General features: G+C 44.8%; 1 protein-coding gene across 2 annotated transcripts in view; it reads right to left on the reverse strand.

Moving 5' to 3' along the window:
• The window catches only part of gfra4a (GDNF family receptor alpha 4a), a 174,346-nt gene that overhangs the window by 31,239 nt on the left and 123,867 nt on the right, over positions 1 to 19,240 (reverse strand). Inside the window, exons 1-3 of one of the 2 annotated variants that reach the window (XM_034297227.1) lie at positions 16,752 to 16,842; positions 13,862 to 14,143; positions 13,567 to 13,647 (exon numbers count right to left, since the gene is read on the reverse strand). In XM_034297227.1, coding sequence (XP_034153118.1) covers positions 13,567 to 13,647; positions 13,862 to 14,143; positions 16,752 to 16,803 — 415 coding nt within the window. In that variant the 5' untranslated portion in view covers positions 16,804 to 16,842. Of the gene's footprint in view, positions 1 to 13,566; positions 13,648 to 13,861; positions 14,144 to 16,751; positions 16,843 to 19,240 lie in introns of those variants that run through there. The other variant, XM_010879402.4, reaches the window with a different exon arrangement.

The raw sequence follows: 19,240 nt of genomic DNA on the forward strand, positions 1-19,240 counted from the left end.
CTTGACTGCCTCCTCTGTATTCCGCCATAAAAGGCTGTGTTAACCATTTTCCCATGGAGAATGCTGTAACATCTACAGAGAGTAATATATTCAATAATTATGCAATTAGAGATATCCTTCCATAACTTTCCAGTTGTATGACTTAGTTCATGGATCAGAAGTGGACAATATCTAACAGAATTTATTCATAAGTGATTAAATAAAAACTGCCATAAATCTACAAACAAAGCGAAAATGCATTTTTGACAGTTGTGCGGATTTACTGAATTTACTGAAATAAAATACTGTTTTAATCTCATGTACATAAATATATAGACCCTTTGCCATGACACTCAATTAAGCAGAGATGCATTCTATATCCTTTGATCATCCTTGAGATGTCTCTATAACTTTACCGAAGGCAAATGTAATTAATTGGACATGATTTAGAAAGGCACCCACCTGACTATCTATATAAGGTTTACATAAGGTCCCCCCACTTCACAATATCTGACCAAAAACCAAGCCAAGTCCAACAAACTCTCCGTAGGCCTAAGAGATAGAACTGTGTCAAGGCATAAATCTGAGGAAAGGTTATAAAAAAATTGCTAAAGCATTGAAAGTGCCCAGGAGCACAGAGGACTCATTACTGTGAAACAGAAGAGGTTTGGAATCGTCCAGCCAAACTGAGGCCTTAGCCAGGGGCCGACCAAGCACACAACATCCACTCTAACACAGCTTCAGATTCTCTGCAGAGATGGGAAAACCTGCTAAATGGAAAATAGTTTTTGCAGCACTGTAATCAGGCATTTATTGTAGAGTGGCTTAAAAGCCAAGCACAATGTCTCTTCAAGAACAGTACTGCTGATCACCTGACTAATACCATTCCTATGTTTATGCATGTGGGTGGGAGCATCATGCTGTGGGAATGCTTCTCAGCATGGACTGAGAGACTGTTCAAGATGAATGGAACGATGAATAGAACAAAATACAGATAGGGCCTTAAAGAGGACCTCGGACTGGGGCAAAGATTAATCAACTATAGTAATTTTTTATATTCTTATAAAATATTTTAATCCATGTGACCATAGTCACTTGCTTTATTGAAATCAAACTTCATTTGATAAAAAAAAGCTAAATATATAACAAACTAAACCAACATGCTTGCCAAACATATTCCCCTATTGGACTAAAGCAGTCGATCATATTTTGACAGGGCAAGATGCTATGTGTGCATGTTTTCAACCAATCTTTTTGAGACCAGCACTTCCTCACTGCAAATCTATACACAACAATTTATTTACATTATGTACATTTTTGTAAAATTAACTGTTCTTTCGACAGTCGTTGTAATGTAAATAGGCCCTTACTTTCTACTCAGTTCATATTTTCTTGACATTGTTCTCTCCCATTGATCTTAACAATGAGTTAGAAGAGCTACAGTTTGTAGCAACTTCGTATTTGTCCTGATGATGCTATGGCCTACAGAAATATGTTAGCTTGACCTGACTTACCGTTTATGCAGAATGTGACAAACTTGTAAGTGTATACTTATGTCCTATTAAGGATGTTACAGTATAATATAAAACCCTGGTTCTTTACATAAAATCCCACAAAAATTTATTACATTTCTGTGAATCCTCATCTCATTCAAGATAAAAGTTTCTGTTTTGGTGTTTTAGCTGCACGGATGTCAATAGTTACTGTAGCTTCTGAACACCTTGTTTTGCTCTTCTGCGCTTTGAGTCACTCTTGTCCAATCAGATATTCTTGCGTGTTTTCACATCACCTTTTGGTATCGCCTCAGCTCGCTTGGAACCTTGATGGAGAAGGTACTAAAAAAAGGTACTACCAGGTGCTATCCCACCTTTTGGCCAGTGGAAATGCAAAAAAGGCAAGCCGAGTCGAGCCAGTACCATGCAGTGGAAAAGGTCCCAAAGCGGGTAGAAGCGAGGCGAGGTGAGTAGAGTCAAGCCGGTACCATGCCGTGGAAAACATCCCAAAGCGGGTGGAGTCGAGGCGAATAGAATCAAACCGGTGCCATGCAGTGGAAAAGCGCCATTAGTTACCAAGTAAACACCGTGGCCAGTACGTTTTTCAGCTTTTAGGTCAGGAAAAACCACAGTGTATGCATGCCTATCATCTTACTACGTAACAAGAGTTTGAATAGAATACTGTATCTACATATTATGTTAAGTGAAATCGTTGTCACGACAATAGTTGTAATCTAACTAGTCTCTTAGACAGATTGATGACAGATTGATGGTTTTTAAGGGTCCACAGCACAGGAAGAAAGCTACTCAGATGGTGTGATTTTCTTTTGGTCATGGTTGAGCTGTACCAGAGGAGCCGTTTTGAAATATTGGGTGACCGGTGTTGTGGGAAACCACAGAATGAGAGAAATTCGGCTACCAAAAAGTGAGCTTTATTCAATTTCCAGTAATAACTGTGCAGTCACATACCATGACTGGTGACCTGCCGTTCTGCAGCTCCGCCCTCTCCCTCTGTACAATGACTGGTTCTCCTCAGGACAAACTCTTCTCTGCCCAGGAAGGTGTTTCCTGCTGAACACTTCCCCGACCATTTGTACCCCAGCAGCCCACTCCTAAACTCTGACAGTTGCACTCCCAATGACAGACAGAAGAAGAGTGGGCAAAGGTCTATATACATCCCTTTCATGTGCAGTACATGTTCCATTAGAGGTCTTCACGGAATAATCCGAATCCGATTATCCAAGTTTCAATTCCAAGTCGGATCACGCACTGAGCCACGGATCTCGAATTGATGTGATATGTGAAATGCCGATTGAATCCAGTTATATTATGAGAAGAAAATATCCAGATGATATACCCTCAATGGCCATTTTATTAGGCACACCTGACTGGTATCAAGTAAGACTCGCTTTTGCCTCCAGAACAGCCTAAATTTGTCATGGCATGGATTGAGAAAAGTGCTGGAAACATTTCTTAAGGATTCTGCTCCCTGTTGACTGTTTGAAGACATTGGTCTGATACTGAGTCACTGAGCCGGTGCTAAAATAGACTGGAGAAATGTCCCAATCCAAACCACGTTGGTCACGGCTTGAGTCCTTAAAAAGGTTGTTTTGAACATCCCAGGTTTTAGAAGGGCTTGACTTAAGATTATAACTAAATCTAAATGATTTATTGTGATTTGTGACGTTAAAAGTATTGTAGTGTAAAAACTCTCTAACAGGACTATGTTCAGTAGATCATACTGTTAACTAAACAACTGCATAATACTAAACCTAGTGGAGGGAAGATTGGCAGTGCCGGGTCAACCGTGACCCAATGACCTGCCGTCTGAATGAGCTGTGACCCTCAGCAATCAGCCATCTGTCTGACAAACAGAAATAACTTCCCAACATCAAGCTGCCTGCACACTGTTTAAGGGGAATTTCATCATAAATCAGGTTATTATGTACTAATTACTAGTGTTAGTGGTCATAATTATTTGTCGATAAAATACAAGGTTGTGCAATCCCGAAGCATCGACAGGCAGACGTTGTGAAGTGTCAGGGGTAGCGAGTGCAGAGAGGACAGGCAAAACTGAAAGTGACAAAACGACAACGACATGAAGAACAACGTTTCTTGATTTTATATATTGATCAAGAGCACGGCACCACAGGGTTTCTAACGACATAGAAACAATAACCTGTGAGGTGCGAGTGAAAACAAGGAGGTTAAATAGACGACATAATTCATGATAAGGAGCAGGTGTGTGTGAGGTGCGCTTGCTGCTACCATCTCCTGCCGGCGGTTGGTATGCTGACAAGGTGGAGCGCCAAAGAGGGAGAGAACATGCCGCGCCACACGCAGAAACCGTGACACATCTGAGTATACAACCTGGAAAGCTGTTTTTTTCTGCTTTTTCTTTCTTATTTTTTTAAAATTATTTTTTTTACATATTTTGTCATGAATATCCTAGGTATGTTCCAACCATATTCATAGATCATTATTTCAACTGGTGTACTTTTTCAACACAAACCAATGCATTTCTATTGATTTTTGATGATGGCAAAGTATATACATTAAGCATTACAAATCCATATGTCCAAAAAAACTTTCCAGTGTGTGTATTCACCCATTTAGATGACTGTATCAGGTATATTGTATGGACAGCAGCCTGTGTCAAAAAAGAATATACCTGTACAGTAATGATTGCTAGCCACAGATGTCGATAGTTACTGTAGCTTCTAAATCTAGCAAAAAGAAACCAGAAAAGGAACCAGACAAGCCTAGTGCAGCCGGCCCGCAATTAAAATTGATAAATACTGCTGCCCTCACTGGACTCGAACCCGGGTCTCCCACATGAAAGGCAGTGACCTACACCACTACACTAGTGGTACAAATTCACCCAGTGTCGGTATAGCATCTTGACATTTTATCATCTTGTCACGCATTGACATCTCCAAGTTCAAATATTTCGCTAGACACCATTAAGCATGGCATTAAGCTGACCAACAATTCTTATTAAGTTAACTTCCACCACAAATGGCATCTATGAACTGTATGGGTTTTTGTCACTGGCTGTTTTAACAGCTTATTAGCCAGTTATAGGCTTACTAGTATCTACTAACTTACTACTTGGAATAGTTATATGATTGAGCAATTGCTAGCGAGACTGAAGATGAAAAGTTTTTCTTTCATTTGTGAATGACATTGATACAATAAATGTCATTATAGGTGATGATAACTGACTGTGTGAAAAGATGAGAGAATCGGTAAAACCCCTACTATTTTACTGCCCAAGGGGTTTTGATCTAGCCTACATTACCCCAAAAAGCATTCACGGGGATGTGTACCTCGAAAATACACCTGAAATAATTGCAATTTAACTGTAAACAGTTTTAGTTTAGGCTTACTATAACATAGCTATTGAAGGCTGTAGCCAGCACAGTTTATATCTATCCTGACCCAAAAAACATGCACAAAAAACATGCACAAAAATCGAAAATCCACCAGAAATAGTCCCAATATAACCATAAACAGTTTAATTGTAGGTTTACTATAATGTAGCTACTTCAGGTTGTATCCAGCGAAGTGTTTGTCTATCCGGAACAAATCCAAACGCATAATTTGTTTTGACTGTGACGAGATTCAAACGCAGGACCTATTGCTTGCACTGCGCTATTCAGTCAGCCAGTCAGTCAGTAAGAGACATTCGCTCTTCCTGGCCCAGCTCCACTTACGCTGTCTGGCCAGAAGTAGACTTTTAATAGAATTAACGTATGTACTGCCTGAGTAAGATATGTCCACAATGTAAGTTGATGCATTGTTCCTCAGTTGACATAGACAAGACCCAATCTCAACATGTTTAACATGACATAGACAAGACCCAATCTGAACATGTTTAACATGACATAGACAAGACCCAATCTCAACATGTTTAACATGACATAGACAAGACCCAATCTGAACATGTTTAACATGACATAGGCAAGCCCAAATCTGAACATGTTTAACATGACATAGGCACGAGAGAGCAGCTGATGCGGCAGAGCATAAATATTCAACACACTCAAATCCTCTTGTTGATGAGTCTTATGTAAGGTTAGTTAGTTTTCAAGCAGTTTCCAATCTGCTGGGAAGATGTTTGAGAAAAAAACACCTTAGGGGAGTTTTGGATCAGGAAGCCTCCAGAACCAGAACTGTAAAAACAAGAAGAATGTAGACCTTGTACATTTATTAATACATCTGCATTGCTAAAAGATATCATTGCTAAAAGATATCCAATGGCTCTTTCAAACAAGTACATCTAAACTAATCACAAAATAATATAACACATTGGCTTTGTGAAATGCAACAAAACGATTTTGCTCTCTTTTCAAAACATTTTGTGGCATCATAGAGTGTATAATGCTCCTGTGCTCCTGGCCAATAACGTGTGAAATCTCACTGACCTAAAAAATCTCTCTGACATCAAACAAACCAACCAGGGTGAAATTCTTATTTAGTATTTGGTAAAACAGCTGTAATATACCCCACTAGTCCCATAAATGACCACTAGCAGCACCGTATCCAGATATGTACTTGGATGTTATGGTAACTTGAATGTACTTGGCGAATAAACGCTCCTTTGATTCTAACTACAAGTAATTCATTATTCTATTTGAACATGAAAAACTTATTAGCTTTGGACAGTTTGGTTAACACAGAGTATCCTACTGACCACCGGCCATGTTTCTTTCCTCTACAGCGAGTGGAGGTTCTGCATCTGACAGATCATCCCTGGGAACTTCTGGCTACAGCTCAATGAGATCTTTGGGCAGTTATGGAACGACGTTCCTCATCTTTGGAACCAGGTCCTTCAGTTCCAGTCACGAGTCCTTGGCGTTATCCAAAAACCCCTTTGGCCCCAAAAGACCCAGAGTACTGCGAGTGAGTTCAGTGTAAACGTCTGGAGAGACAGCATATCCACAGTGCTTTTGATTTAGAATCCAATAAAAACATAAACGCAAGGTTATTAAAAACAGGTGCTAGTATGAGATGCACTGGCTGGACAGCTCAAGGCGCGTTCTCCACTTCCCTCTGAAGTAACGATTCAGCATTCGTAACACATTACTCCTGTCACACCCAAGCAAAACACCTTAAATAAATGTAGCAGCCAGTCTACATATAAACACTAACAATAAGAATTGCTGTATAGTATGGAAACGAGGTAACTTATCAGTCGGACCAACTAACGTTCTCGCAACCCCACGATAACAATATGTTATCTCAGCAACTCGTTATACCGCGTTGCCTAGCTAAACAGGTGTTCACTGCTAGTAACAGTTTATAGTGTTTAGTATGTTGCATAAACACTATCAGTGATACACCCAAGGAATAAGGGATGTTTCTGTTGCTCTATGCTCAGTCTCCAAGACAGGCATGCTGACTAATCAATGTGAGAAATTGTCTTGAAATTGTCTTCGTCCCAATTCCGCGACCCGGCCCCGGATGAAGCGGAAGAAGATGTATGTATGTATTCTAGAAACTACATTGTTGGAGGCAAAAATTCTACCCATATTTTTTACCCTTTTCAACCTGAGCCCAAAATAAAATGCCACCAGTATGTTTGAATTGAAAGAGCGCTCATTTGTCTAGTGTATATATTATCAGGAGTAACGTGATCATTGTAGCAGAGAGGAAGTACTAGGCATCATAATGATAAATATTTATAAACACCATATGACACCACTGACCAGTGTTGGTTAAAGACACAGAAAGACAGTAACTGTCTGGTGCTAACATTATATAAACATAGTAATCTAATTCATCAAGTCATATTATTGAAGAGGATCAAATTGAGGTGTGAACTCTGCACCATCTTCAACACCAGAAGCCTTTTAAGACTGCAATCTCCTCATGGCCAGACATTCCTCCACTGTTATTAAAACTATGCCATCTATAGCAATATCTCATTGTTTTAGCACAAATACAAACTAAATCATTTTACTGGTTATCAACAGCTACTAGCCACAAAGCTTACCAGAATGGCCATTTGGCTGACACTCCAATAACAGTCTTCTCACTCCGCAGTCTAAGCAAAACAACTCTGAATCTAACAAGTCCCCCCATTTACAATGCAATGCACACACACAATGTTAATGCACACACACAATGTTAATGCATATACACATCTGAGAAGAGAAAGGGTGAGAAGAGGAAAGAGAAAAGAGAGGGAGTGTAAAAAGGTAGAACAGCAGTCCATCATGTCAGTGTTGTTGTATCAAGGGGTGCAAACTGACCTCTGACCTCTATCCTTTAGTTCTGATGCACAGGAACCTTGGATTCTACAACAGTTAATATATCAATAGTTGCTATTGGCCTGAAATATGATGCACTGCAACAATGTACTGTCAATGCAGCGTAAAGTTGAGTCCGATTTTATTATGTTTGGTTCCTAGTACAGCTTCCTTTGTTCGCTGTCCACAAACTGGACTCCAACCAGGGGTCCTCTGCTTCTCAAACACACATATCCACCCAGTGACAAACAAACGTGACCACCCGATGACAAACACACGTGACCACCCGATGACAAACACACGTGACCACCCGATGACAAAAACACGTGACCACCCGATGACAAACAAACGTGACCACCCGATGACAAAAACACGTGACCACCCGATGACAAAAACACGTGACCACCCGATGACAAAAACACGTGACCACCCGATGACAAAAACACGTGATCACCCGATGACAAACAAACGTGACCACCCAATGACAAACAAACGTGACCCGAACTAAACCATTCACACGTGACCCAATGACATTTTTTTTTTAGTATGATAGTTTTGAGTTGGGTAATTAAGTTACTGTTCTATCTCAGTCTGTTTATTTATTCATCTAATGCTGTGAGAAGGAGAATACTTTTTTTTTGTCCCTTTGTGCAGTGTTATGTCATTATAGAGAAACAAATATACGTACATAGATAAAGCTACCGCACAGCATACTGTGCTGTATACTAGCAGTAAGACCTGGAAGCACAGCTCAGAGAAGCATCTACTCTCCTCCTGGGACAATAACATAACAGAATTATCCAATTTAATGGCAGGGCTGAACTTGTGTAGCTCCTTAGAAAGTCATTGTGATACGAAACTTAGTCTGGCAGTTTCAGCAAAGGATGGCTACGATCATTAAAAACCATGCATGAACGACTTGTATTCCAATCATAGTAACCATCATTTAAGTCCCTCAGTAGCTCATCTCATTGTCTGTAACAATCTATCCCTCCCTTCCCTCTCACACTCTCACTCTATCCCTCGCTCTCTCTCTCTCTTCCTGTCTCTCTATCCCCCTCTCTCTCTCTTCCTGTCTCTCTACCCCTCTCTCTCTCTCTTCCGGTCTCTCTATCTCTCTCTCTCTCTTCCTGTCTCTCTATCCCTCCCTTTCTCTCTCTTCCGGTCTCTCTATCTCTCTCTCTTCCTGTCTCTTTATCCCTCTCTCTCTCTTCCTGTCTCTCTATTCCTCTCTCTCAGTTCCTGTCTATCTCTCCCTCGATCTGTCTCTATCTCTCCCTCTATCTGTCTCTATCTCTGTGGCCTTTGTCTCACAGAATATTTCTCCACTGATCTCAACAGATAACCACTTGGTTGAGTGCAACAGCAACTTGAATTAATCGCCTCTTCTGCTTCCAAACAGAGGTAATATCCTAAATGCCACCCTATTTCCCAGTACACTGCTTTAGACTAGAACCCATAGCAGCCATTGTTCTATGCAGTACACTGCTTTAGACCAGAACCCATAGCACCCATTGTTCTAAATAGTACACTGCTTTAGACCAGAACCCATAGCACCCATTGTTCTAAATAGTACACTGCTTTAGACCAGAGCCCATAGCACCCATTGTTCTATATAGTACACTGCTTTAGACCAGAGCCCATAGCACTAAATGCTCTTTATAGTACACTAGTTTAGATCAGATCCCATATCACCCAATTCCCTATATAGTGAAGTACGTGTGATCAGATTTAATTAACAATCTGACCAAAGCGAAAGTTCCAATCCAAGTGCTAAAGTGGTTTAGTGACTTCAACACTTTACATTTGTTGGATGATATGTAAATAGAGTTATTTGGCCTTGCACACCAGAGCGTGTGGTGGCTTAAAAAAAAGAATGCATGAGCAGAATGCATAAAAACTCTATTTACTGTAGTTTCTTTTTTACTCATCTCATCTCATCTTCATCCGCTTATCCGGTAGCGGGTCGCGGGGGTAGCAGCTCCAGCAGGTGACTCCAAGCTTCCCTTTCCCGAGCGACATTTCCAGCTCTGACTGGGGGATCCCGAAGCGTTCCCAGGCCAGTGTCGAAATATAATCTCTCCACCTAGTCCTGGGCCTACCCCGAGGTCTCCTCCCAGCTGGACGTGCCTGGAACACCTCCCTAGGGAGACGTCCTGGGGGCATCCTTACCAGATGCCCGAACCACCTCAACTGGCTCCTTTCGATGCATAGGAGACGGATGGCTGAGCTTCTCACCCTATCCCTAAGGGAGAAGCCAGACACCCTTCTGAGAAAACCCATTTCAGCCGCTTGTACTCGCAATCTTGTTCTTTCGGTCATGACCCAGCCTTCATGACCATAGGTGAGGGTAGGAACGAAAATTGACCGGTATATCGAGAGCTTTGCCTTCCGGCTCAGCTCTCTTTTTGTCACAACGGTGCGGTAAAACGAATGCAATACCGCCCTCGCTGCTCTGAATCTCCAGCCAATCTCCCGCTCCATTGTCCCCTCACTCGCGAACAAGACCCCGAGATCCTTGAACTCCTTTACTTGGGGTAACGCCTCATTCCCTACTCCGAGGAGGAACTCCATCGGTTTCTTGCTGAGAACCATGGCCTCAGATTTATAGGTGCTAATCCTCATCCCAACCGCTTTGGACTCGGCTGCGAACCGGTCCAGTGAGTGCTGAAGGTCACAGACCGATGATGCCATCAGGACCACATCATCCGCAAAAAGCAGCAATGAGATCCCCAGCCCACCGAACTGCAACCCTTCCCCACCCCGACTACGCCTCGATATCCTGTCCATAAAAGTTACAAAACAGGATTGGTGACAAAGCGCAGCCCTGGCGGAGGCCAACCCCCACCTGGAACAAGTCCGACTTACTACCGAGAACCCGAACACAGCTCTCACTTTGGACGTACAGGGATTGGATAGCCCTCAGAAGGGACCTCCTCACCCCATACTCCCGCAGCACCTCCCACAGTACCTCCCGGGGGACCCGGTCATACGCCTTCTCCAGATCCACAAAACACATGTAGACTGGATGGACATATTCCCAGGCCCCCTCCAGGATCCTTGCAAGAGTAAAGAGCTGGTCGGTTGTTCCGCGACCAGGACGGAGTCCGCATTGTTCCTCTTCAATCTGAGGTTCGACTATCTGCCGAACCCTCCTTTCCAGTACCTTTGAGTAGACTTTCCCAGGGTGGCTGAGAAGTGTGATACCCCTGTAATTGGCACACACCCTCTGGTCCCCCTTTTTGAACAGGGGAACCACCACCCCGGTCCGCCACTCCTTAGGCACTTTCCCCGACTCCCACGTAATGTTGAAGAGGCGTGTCATCCAAGACATCCCCTCCACACCCAAAGCTTTCAACATTTCTGGACAGATCTCGTCAATCCCCGGAGCTTTGCCACTGTGGAGTTGTTTGACTACCTCAGTGACTTCTGCCATGGTGATTGACGATGCTTCCCCATCAGCCTCCAGCTCTGCCTCCACTATAGAGGGTGTGTAAGTGGGATTTAGGAGTTCCTCAAAGTGTTCCTTCCATCGCCCAATTACCTCCTCAGTTGAGGTCAACAGTGTTCCATCCTTACTGTACACAGCTTGGATAGTTCCCCGTTTTCCCCTCCTGAGGTGGCGGACGGTTTTCCAGAAACACCTTGGTGCCAACCGAAAGTCGTTCTCCATGGCTTCCCCAAACTCCTCCCACACCCGCTGTTTTGCCTCTTTCACAGCAGAGGTCGCAGCCCTTCGGGTCTGTCGGTACACTGCAACCATCTCTGGAGTCCTCCGGGATAACATATCCCGGAAGGCCTCCTTCTTCAGTCGGACGGCTTTCCTGACCACCAGTGTCCACCAGGGTGTTTGAGGGTTACCGCCCCTTGATGCACCTAAGACCTTTAGACCACAGCTCCCCACCGCTGCTTCGGCAATGGAGGCTTTGAACATTGACCACTCAGGTTCAATGCCCCCAACCTCCACAGGGATGCCAGAAAAGCTCCGCCGGAGGTGTGAGTTGAAGATCTTTTGGACAGGGGCCTCCTCCAGATGTTCCCAGTTCACCCGTACCACCCGTTTGGGTTTTCCCGGTCTGTCCAGAGTCTTCGCCCACCCCCTGACCCAACTCACCACCAGATGGTGATCGATTGACAGCTCTGCCCCTCTCTTTACCCGAGTGTCCAAAACATGTGGTTTCAGGTCCGATGACACGATCACAAAATCAATCATCAACCTTCGGCCTAGGGTGCTCTGGTACCACGTACACTTATGAGCATCCTTATGTTTGAACATGGTGTTCGTTATAGATAATCCATGACTAGCACAGAACTCTAACAACAAACGACCACTCAAGTTCAGATCAGGGAGGCCGTTCCTCCCTATCACTCCTCTCCAGGTGTCTCCATCATTGCCCACGTGTGAGTTGAAGTCCCCCAGCAGAATTATGGAGACCCCTACTGGAGCCCCATACAGGACTCCATTCAGGGTCTCAAAGAAGGCCAACTACTCCGAACTGCTGTTCGGGGCATATGCACAAACAACAGTCAGAGACCCCCCCCCCACAACCCGTAGGCGTAAGGATGCGACCCTCTCATCCACTGGGGTAAACTCCAACATAGCGGCACTCAGCCGGGGGCTTGTGAGTATCCCAACCCCCGCCCGGTGCCTCACACCCTGGGCAACTTCAGAGAAGAATAAAGTCCATCCCCTATCCAGGAGTACGGTTCCAGAACCGAGACTGTGTGTGGATGTAAGCCCCACCAGATCTAACTGATAGCGCTCCACCTCCCTCACATGTTCCGCCTCCTTCCTCCACAGAAAGGTGACGTTCCATGTCCCCTGAGCCAGCCCCTGCCGCCCGGGTCTGGTCCGTTGAGGCCCCTGGCCTTCACTGCCACCCATATGGCAGCGCACCCGACCCCAACGGTTCCTCCCATGAGTGGTGGGCCCATAGGATAGAGAGGGTGATGCCACGTGGCAAACCCGGCCACCAGGCGTTCGCCGGCGAGCCCTCCCTCTGGGCCTGGCTCCAGACGGGGCCCCGGGCTTCCTCCGGGCAGGGTAACCATTTTTTAACCATTCTTAGTCTGGCTCTTCCCCTGAGACCACTTTGCCATGGGAAATCCTACCAGGAGCACTGAGGCTCAGACAACACAGCCCTCAGGTTCATAGGAACTCACAAACCTCTCCACCACGATAAGGTGATGGCTCCCGGAGAGGTGCTAATAGAGGTATTATGTTTTTTTTTTACCTTTATTATCTATTTTCTATCATAATTTTTTTAATCTTCATAAAAAAACATAATAAAAAAGCGTAGATGCCAGGTAACTAGTACCCCAGGGTAGATACCAGCCAGGTAATTAGTACCCCAGGGTAGATGCCAGCTAGGGAACTAGTATCCCAGGGTAGATGTCAGGTAATTATTACCCCAGGGTAGATACCAGACAGGTAATTAGTAGCCCAGGGTAGATACCAGCCAGGTAATTAGTACCCCAGGGTAGATGCCAGCTAGGGAACTAGTACCCCAGGGTAGATGTCAGGTAATTATTACCCCAGGGTAGATACCAGACAGGTAATTATTACCCCAGGGTAGATACCAGACAGGTAATTATTACCCCAGGGTAGATACCAGACAGGTAATTAGTAGCCCAGGGTAGCTACCAGCCAGGTAATTAGTACCCCAGGTTAGATGCCAGCTAGGGAACTAGTACCCCAGGGTAGATGTCAGGTAATTATTACCCCAGGGTAGATACCAGACAGGTAATTAGTAGCCCAGGGTAGATACCAGCCAGGTAATTGGTTCCCCAGGGTAGGTACCAGCTGTGTCATGATATTTAGATGTAACAACCAGACTCACCTGCAGCTATGGAGGCCAGGCGCACGTAGTTGAAGCCTCGTTCCTCTGGTTCATATGGGAAACTCTCCACCAGGCTTAGTCCTGCAAACAGGAAAACCAAAGGCTTCACCTAAGCCCCTCAGGCAGCTTTTTAACTAGCACACCTCTCCAAATCAGCACTTTAACACTAATAAATCACTGTGCGTTTGTTTTTAGCGTAACTACTATGGTTGATTGTCACGATCATGTGTTTTCCTAAAACGTTTGACCCTGAAATGAGATCAAATCAAATCAGCCTTGTGATGTCCCTCCTTACCATGCAGTGAGGATTGGTGGAGGCTCCAGTAGATGCTGAGACAGTTCTTCTCCCTCTTCATGCCCCGTTTACACAAGCAGCCATGCAGCGGGGAGGAGAGCAGGGCCGCCACCGCGTTCTCGCACTGGTTCCTGGCGCCAGGCCCCAGCTTCACACTGCCGTCCCCCGCAACACACTGCCTCAGCGTGCGCAGGCGAGGGCTGCATGAGTCGTCACTGGAGCAGGTGTCCCCAGCCGTTAGACAGTCTCTGTCCCTCCCTGCAAACACGGACAGACGGAGACCTGGGGAAGACGAGGGACAGGGACCCGGTTAAAGGTTGGATATCAGCCAGTTCCAATACATTTTTTCATTGCAACACTCGAATCAGGGACTTATTTAGACCTGAGACACCAGGTGGCTCCAATTAACGATGAGGTAGAAGAGAAAACCAGCAGGCTCCGGCCCTTGTAGTGTAAGAGTTGATGATCCCTGGCTTATTTGACCTTCATTTAGACAGGTAAAACAATTAACCTTGTTTTTTTCTTTGACTATTAAAAGGCCTATACACAGTAGATGTGACATAAAGCAAAATAAAATATGAATACAGAAGTATTTGATAATGTTTCACAAAGCAAGAGTAAACACATCGCCATTCATCACAAGATTACTTTTTCTTCGAGCGAAACCTCCAGCAAAGTGTCTTTTCCCATAGGTGCCCGGGGAAGACTAACAGCTACATGTTGTTCTACTTTTATTCAATCAATAAACACCCTTGAGGACAGGAATCTTAACACACACAAAGGTAAGGACAATGCATTTCTTTGATTATTCACATACCAGGAACGTCTGGTTTAGGTTAAAACCTCTTATGTCCTTAACTACCTCTGCAGAACTGAAGTGCAACATATCAACAGGTCAACTGGACGGTACAAGACAGCTACAGAATTGAATGTAGCAGACAGAGTTTGGAACTAACCACAATGTCATGTTTCTGAAATGAATTCCTGCTTCTGAAGAATTGCGTAATGTTTCTGAATTGATATGTCGTGTTTATGAACATATAGGTCATGCTTTTGAAGCAATCCCGAAGTGATAAGTAATTTTTCTGAAGAACGAGACAAATTTGTAACGTTTCCTATGGCAAATGCTGTAGTGAAAAAGAATGTTGCTGCAGTTGATGAGCAGAAAGATCTAGATAAATAAGACACTCACAAATGTTATGCTACCAGCAACTTGACAGTCTCCCAAAATCATTATCATAAGTGAATTATGTGAATACCAGTACGCAAACCAAACAGCTCCTTCTACCGCTTAATGAATAGAGAAATGGAGGGAAGAGGAGACAGAGAAATGCAAGAGAATGACAAAACATTATGTTTCATTACATTGGGTTTGTTCCAGCAGCTAACAGATGATGTCCATTTTGAGAGGAAGTGAACTTCCACACTACTGCTGTTCTGCTGGTCAGCGTTTACAACACTCTTGTTGGCCACAATTTTAGTACTGCCAGCGCTATGGTCTCACAGCGTCTCTGCTTCCTCACACTTCAGATAAATTAATAGATCACAGGCCTTTAAAAGGCTAATGCCACTTTAGACAAGGTTAGTAGAAAACAAACGTTTTAAAAGGCTAATGCAAGCTGACCTATATCTAATGTGTAATAGTGGTGTCCACTTGTTTTGGACCATTCGGCTGGGATGACAGCAAATGCATCTAAAATGGCACCCCATTCCCTATATAGGGCACTCTGCCTTAAGTTCTCTCTGCAGGAAACACACACCAGGGAGTATATCCTACACCCACCACACCTACCACACCCACCTATCCTACACCCACTACACCCACTTATCAGACTCCTACCACGCCCACCTATCCTACACCCACCACGGCCACGGCCACCTATCCTACACCCACCACACCCACCTATCCTACACCCACCACGCCCACTTATCAGACTCCTACCACGCCCACCTATCCTACACCCACCACGGCCACCTATCATACACCCACCACGCCTACCTATCAGACTCCTACCATTCCCACCTATCAGACTCAAACCACGCCCACCTATCAGACGCCTACCATGCCCACCTATCAGACTTAGACGATACCCATCTATCAGAGTCCTACCACGCCCACCTATCAGACTCACACCACGCCCACCTATCAGACGCCTACCACTCCCACCTATCAGACTTAGACCACACCCATCTATCAGAGTCACATCACGCCCACCTATCAAACTCCTACCACGCCCACCTATCAGAATTAGACCACGCCCACCTATCAGACTCCTACCAGGCCCACCTATCAGACTCACACCACGCCCACCTATCAGACGCCTACCATGCCCACCTATCAGACTTAGACGATACCCATCTATTAGACTCCTACCACGCCCACCTATCAAACTCACACCACGCCCACCTATCAGACGCCTACCACGACCACCTATCAGACTCACACCACGCTCACCTATCAGACTCACACCACGCCCACCTATCAGACGCCTACCACTCCCACCTATCAGACTTAGACCACACCCATCTATCAGTCACATCACGCCCACCTATCAGACTCCTACCACGCCCACCTATCAGACTTAGACCACGCCCACCTATCTGACTTAGACCACGCCCACCTATCAGACTCCTACCACTCCCACATATCAGACGCCCACCAATCAGACTCCCACCACTCCCACATATCAGACGGCCACCAATCAGACTCCCACCACTCCCACATATCAGACGCCCACCAATCAGACTCCCACCACTCCCACATATCAGACGCCCACCAATCAGACTCCCACCACACCCCTGCCTGCCTGCCTGTCTCCAATGGGGACTGAGATATGGAGGAGTCGGAGGTGGTTGTAGCAGTGCTTGTTAGTGCTGTTATTGTGGTTACCTGCTATTGTGTGAAAACGTCTGTCATTCCAGAGCAGACAGCAGCTCCCCATCTCTGCTGTGATCTGGACAGGAGACACTTAGTAAGCCACTCCAGGCATGCCCTCTCATATTGCCTCTTCCTCAGTCTCATATCAGCTCTTCCTTAATCTAATCTCCCCCTCTCTTCCTCAGCCACGCCTCACCATCTCTTCTTAAGACCTATCTTTCCCCTCTCTTCCTTAGTCTCTCCTTTTCTTCCACAGGCTAATTTTTCTCTCTCTTCCTCAGTGTCATCTCTTCTTCGGCTGTTCAGTCGGATCTCTCTAGTCTCTGGAGCCTCGGGTAAGGAGGACGGACTCGGCTTGGTAGATTCCCTGCCTCAAGGAAGGAGGAAATCCCCCCGGGTTGGAAGGGCAAAGACCCACCTTCAGTGTTCAAATATCTTCAGCATAAGGCAAATCCAGAGGGTACGAGAAGAAAGATGGAGGAGAGAGAAGGGTGGAGGAAAATCTGAAGAGGGAGACAGAGAAGAGAAAACGGAGGGCGAGTAGAGATAGGAGGGTGAGTAGAGATTGGAGGATGAGTAGAGATAGGAGGATGAGTAGAGATAGGAGGATGAGATAGGGATAGGAGGATGAGTAGAGATAGGAGGATGAGTAGAGACAGGAGGATGAGTAGAGATAGGAGGATGAGATAGGGATAGGAGGATGAGATAGGGATAGGAGGATGAGATAGGGATAGGAGGGTGAGTAGAGATAGGAGGATGAGTAGAGACAGGAGGATGAGTAGAGATAGGAGGATGAGATAGGGATAGGAGGATGAGTACAGATAGGAGGATGAGTAGAGATAGGGGGATGAGATAGGCATGGATGGAGGAGATAAAGTATGTCTGACCTGACTTCCAAACATTAAGCAGTCCTCCAGATGATGATAGGAGATGAGACCGCCCTGAAAGGGAGCCGCTCCGCAGACCACATACAGTTCAAAGAGACTCCGTCAAAAGCAATTATGAGAAATCATTTGGCTTGTCATTCACATTGGTTCCATCCTGCAGGCCTCTCTGTTTATCTAGCACAGTTAAATCATCTCTCTCTGTATCTCTCTCTGTTTCTTTCTTAATCACACACGCACGCACACACACACACACACACACACAGTTTGTAGATCATCGTAATAATACGGCATGAACAACCAGTTAAGTATTTGTGTACGGCAGCAACAGGGCCAGAAGATATTCTTTCCATCAAAACACAACAATGTCATCAGCATTCTGGCAAGTTAGTCTGGAATTAAGATGGCAGAGAGGAAGAGAGAGAGACTTACACTCAGTGTACAACCCAACTGCCGTGTGGACACACGTGCACGCACAGAGACAAACACACACAGACACAAACACATGCACACAGACACAAACACACACGAACACAGCTGAGCTGCGGTCTGGAATGACTCCTGCTAATTACTGTTGATTTAACGGCCTGGTGATTCTGTGCAATGTGATGACCCCTGCAGGTCAACCGGGGCTAATCTGGCATCTCCATGGATCCGTCACGCAGCTCCAATAAGCTAAGTAGCATAACAGGGCATTACCAATCATGTAACATAGCTACGTTTTACTGGCAGCCGTCAGAACCATTTAGTCTGATCTTACCGTCAGCGCCCGCAGAGTTGGTTCTGCTCGGTTCCTGGATGCCGCCGAACTTATGATGCACAGTAACAAATGGGACCTCTGTAACTTGAATGAATATCAAAAAAAGTGAAGCCTGATTGCTCACGCCCAGACTGAGCATTGCCGTGGCCAGCACTACATTAATTAAACGGACTCCACACTGAGCTTTCAGGTTTTAATTTATGCCTGGGAGACGCTTGCCAAAATAGTATTCATGGGAATATTTAAGATATTTTGTTGAAATTAGTTTCTTATATAATAATCTAGTTGACATTGAGAATAATTGTATGTTTTAGCCAGTGGTTGGATAGTTGCTGTATAAGTTTAGTACAGCAAAACATGGAGGGAACAGCACTTCATGACTAACCAAAAGTGACTGTCGACACTGAATACATCCCAAATGGCACCCTATTCCCTTTACTGCACACCACCAGGGCCCATAGCATCTTTATCCCTATATAGTACACTACTTTACATCAGAGCCAATAGGAAATAAGGAGCCACTTCATGTTTTCACGATCCTAGTGGAGATTAGCAGCAGTAAGGACAAGGCCAATGTTGGGTTGGGACTAATACGACATTGACAATCACACTGTTTTATTCCTACTTGTCAATGACAACGCCCTGTATTAATACCAGCTACACGACAAACTAGATGGTAATGTATGTACGCATACGCTTCTGAAAGGAATAATTTAGCAGAAACAGTTCACAGAGTTCACAGTGTTGAGGTTCCTTTAAACAACAGGTCTCTCAAACTCTAATAATAGGCCTCAACGCAGTGGAATATGGGTTTTTTACTTAGGATTGATCCAGCAAAAAGTATAATAAAAGATACT

Source organism: Esox lucius, chromosome 15 (assembly GCF_011004845.1).
Source record: "Esox lucius isolate fEsoLuc1 chromosome 15, fEsoLuc1.pri, whole genome shotgun sequence".
Classification (NCBI taxonomy): domain Eukaryota; kingdom Metazoa; phylum Chordata; class Actinopteri; order Esociformes; family Esocidae; genus Esox; species Esox lucius.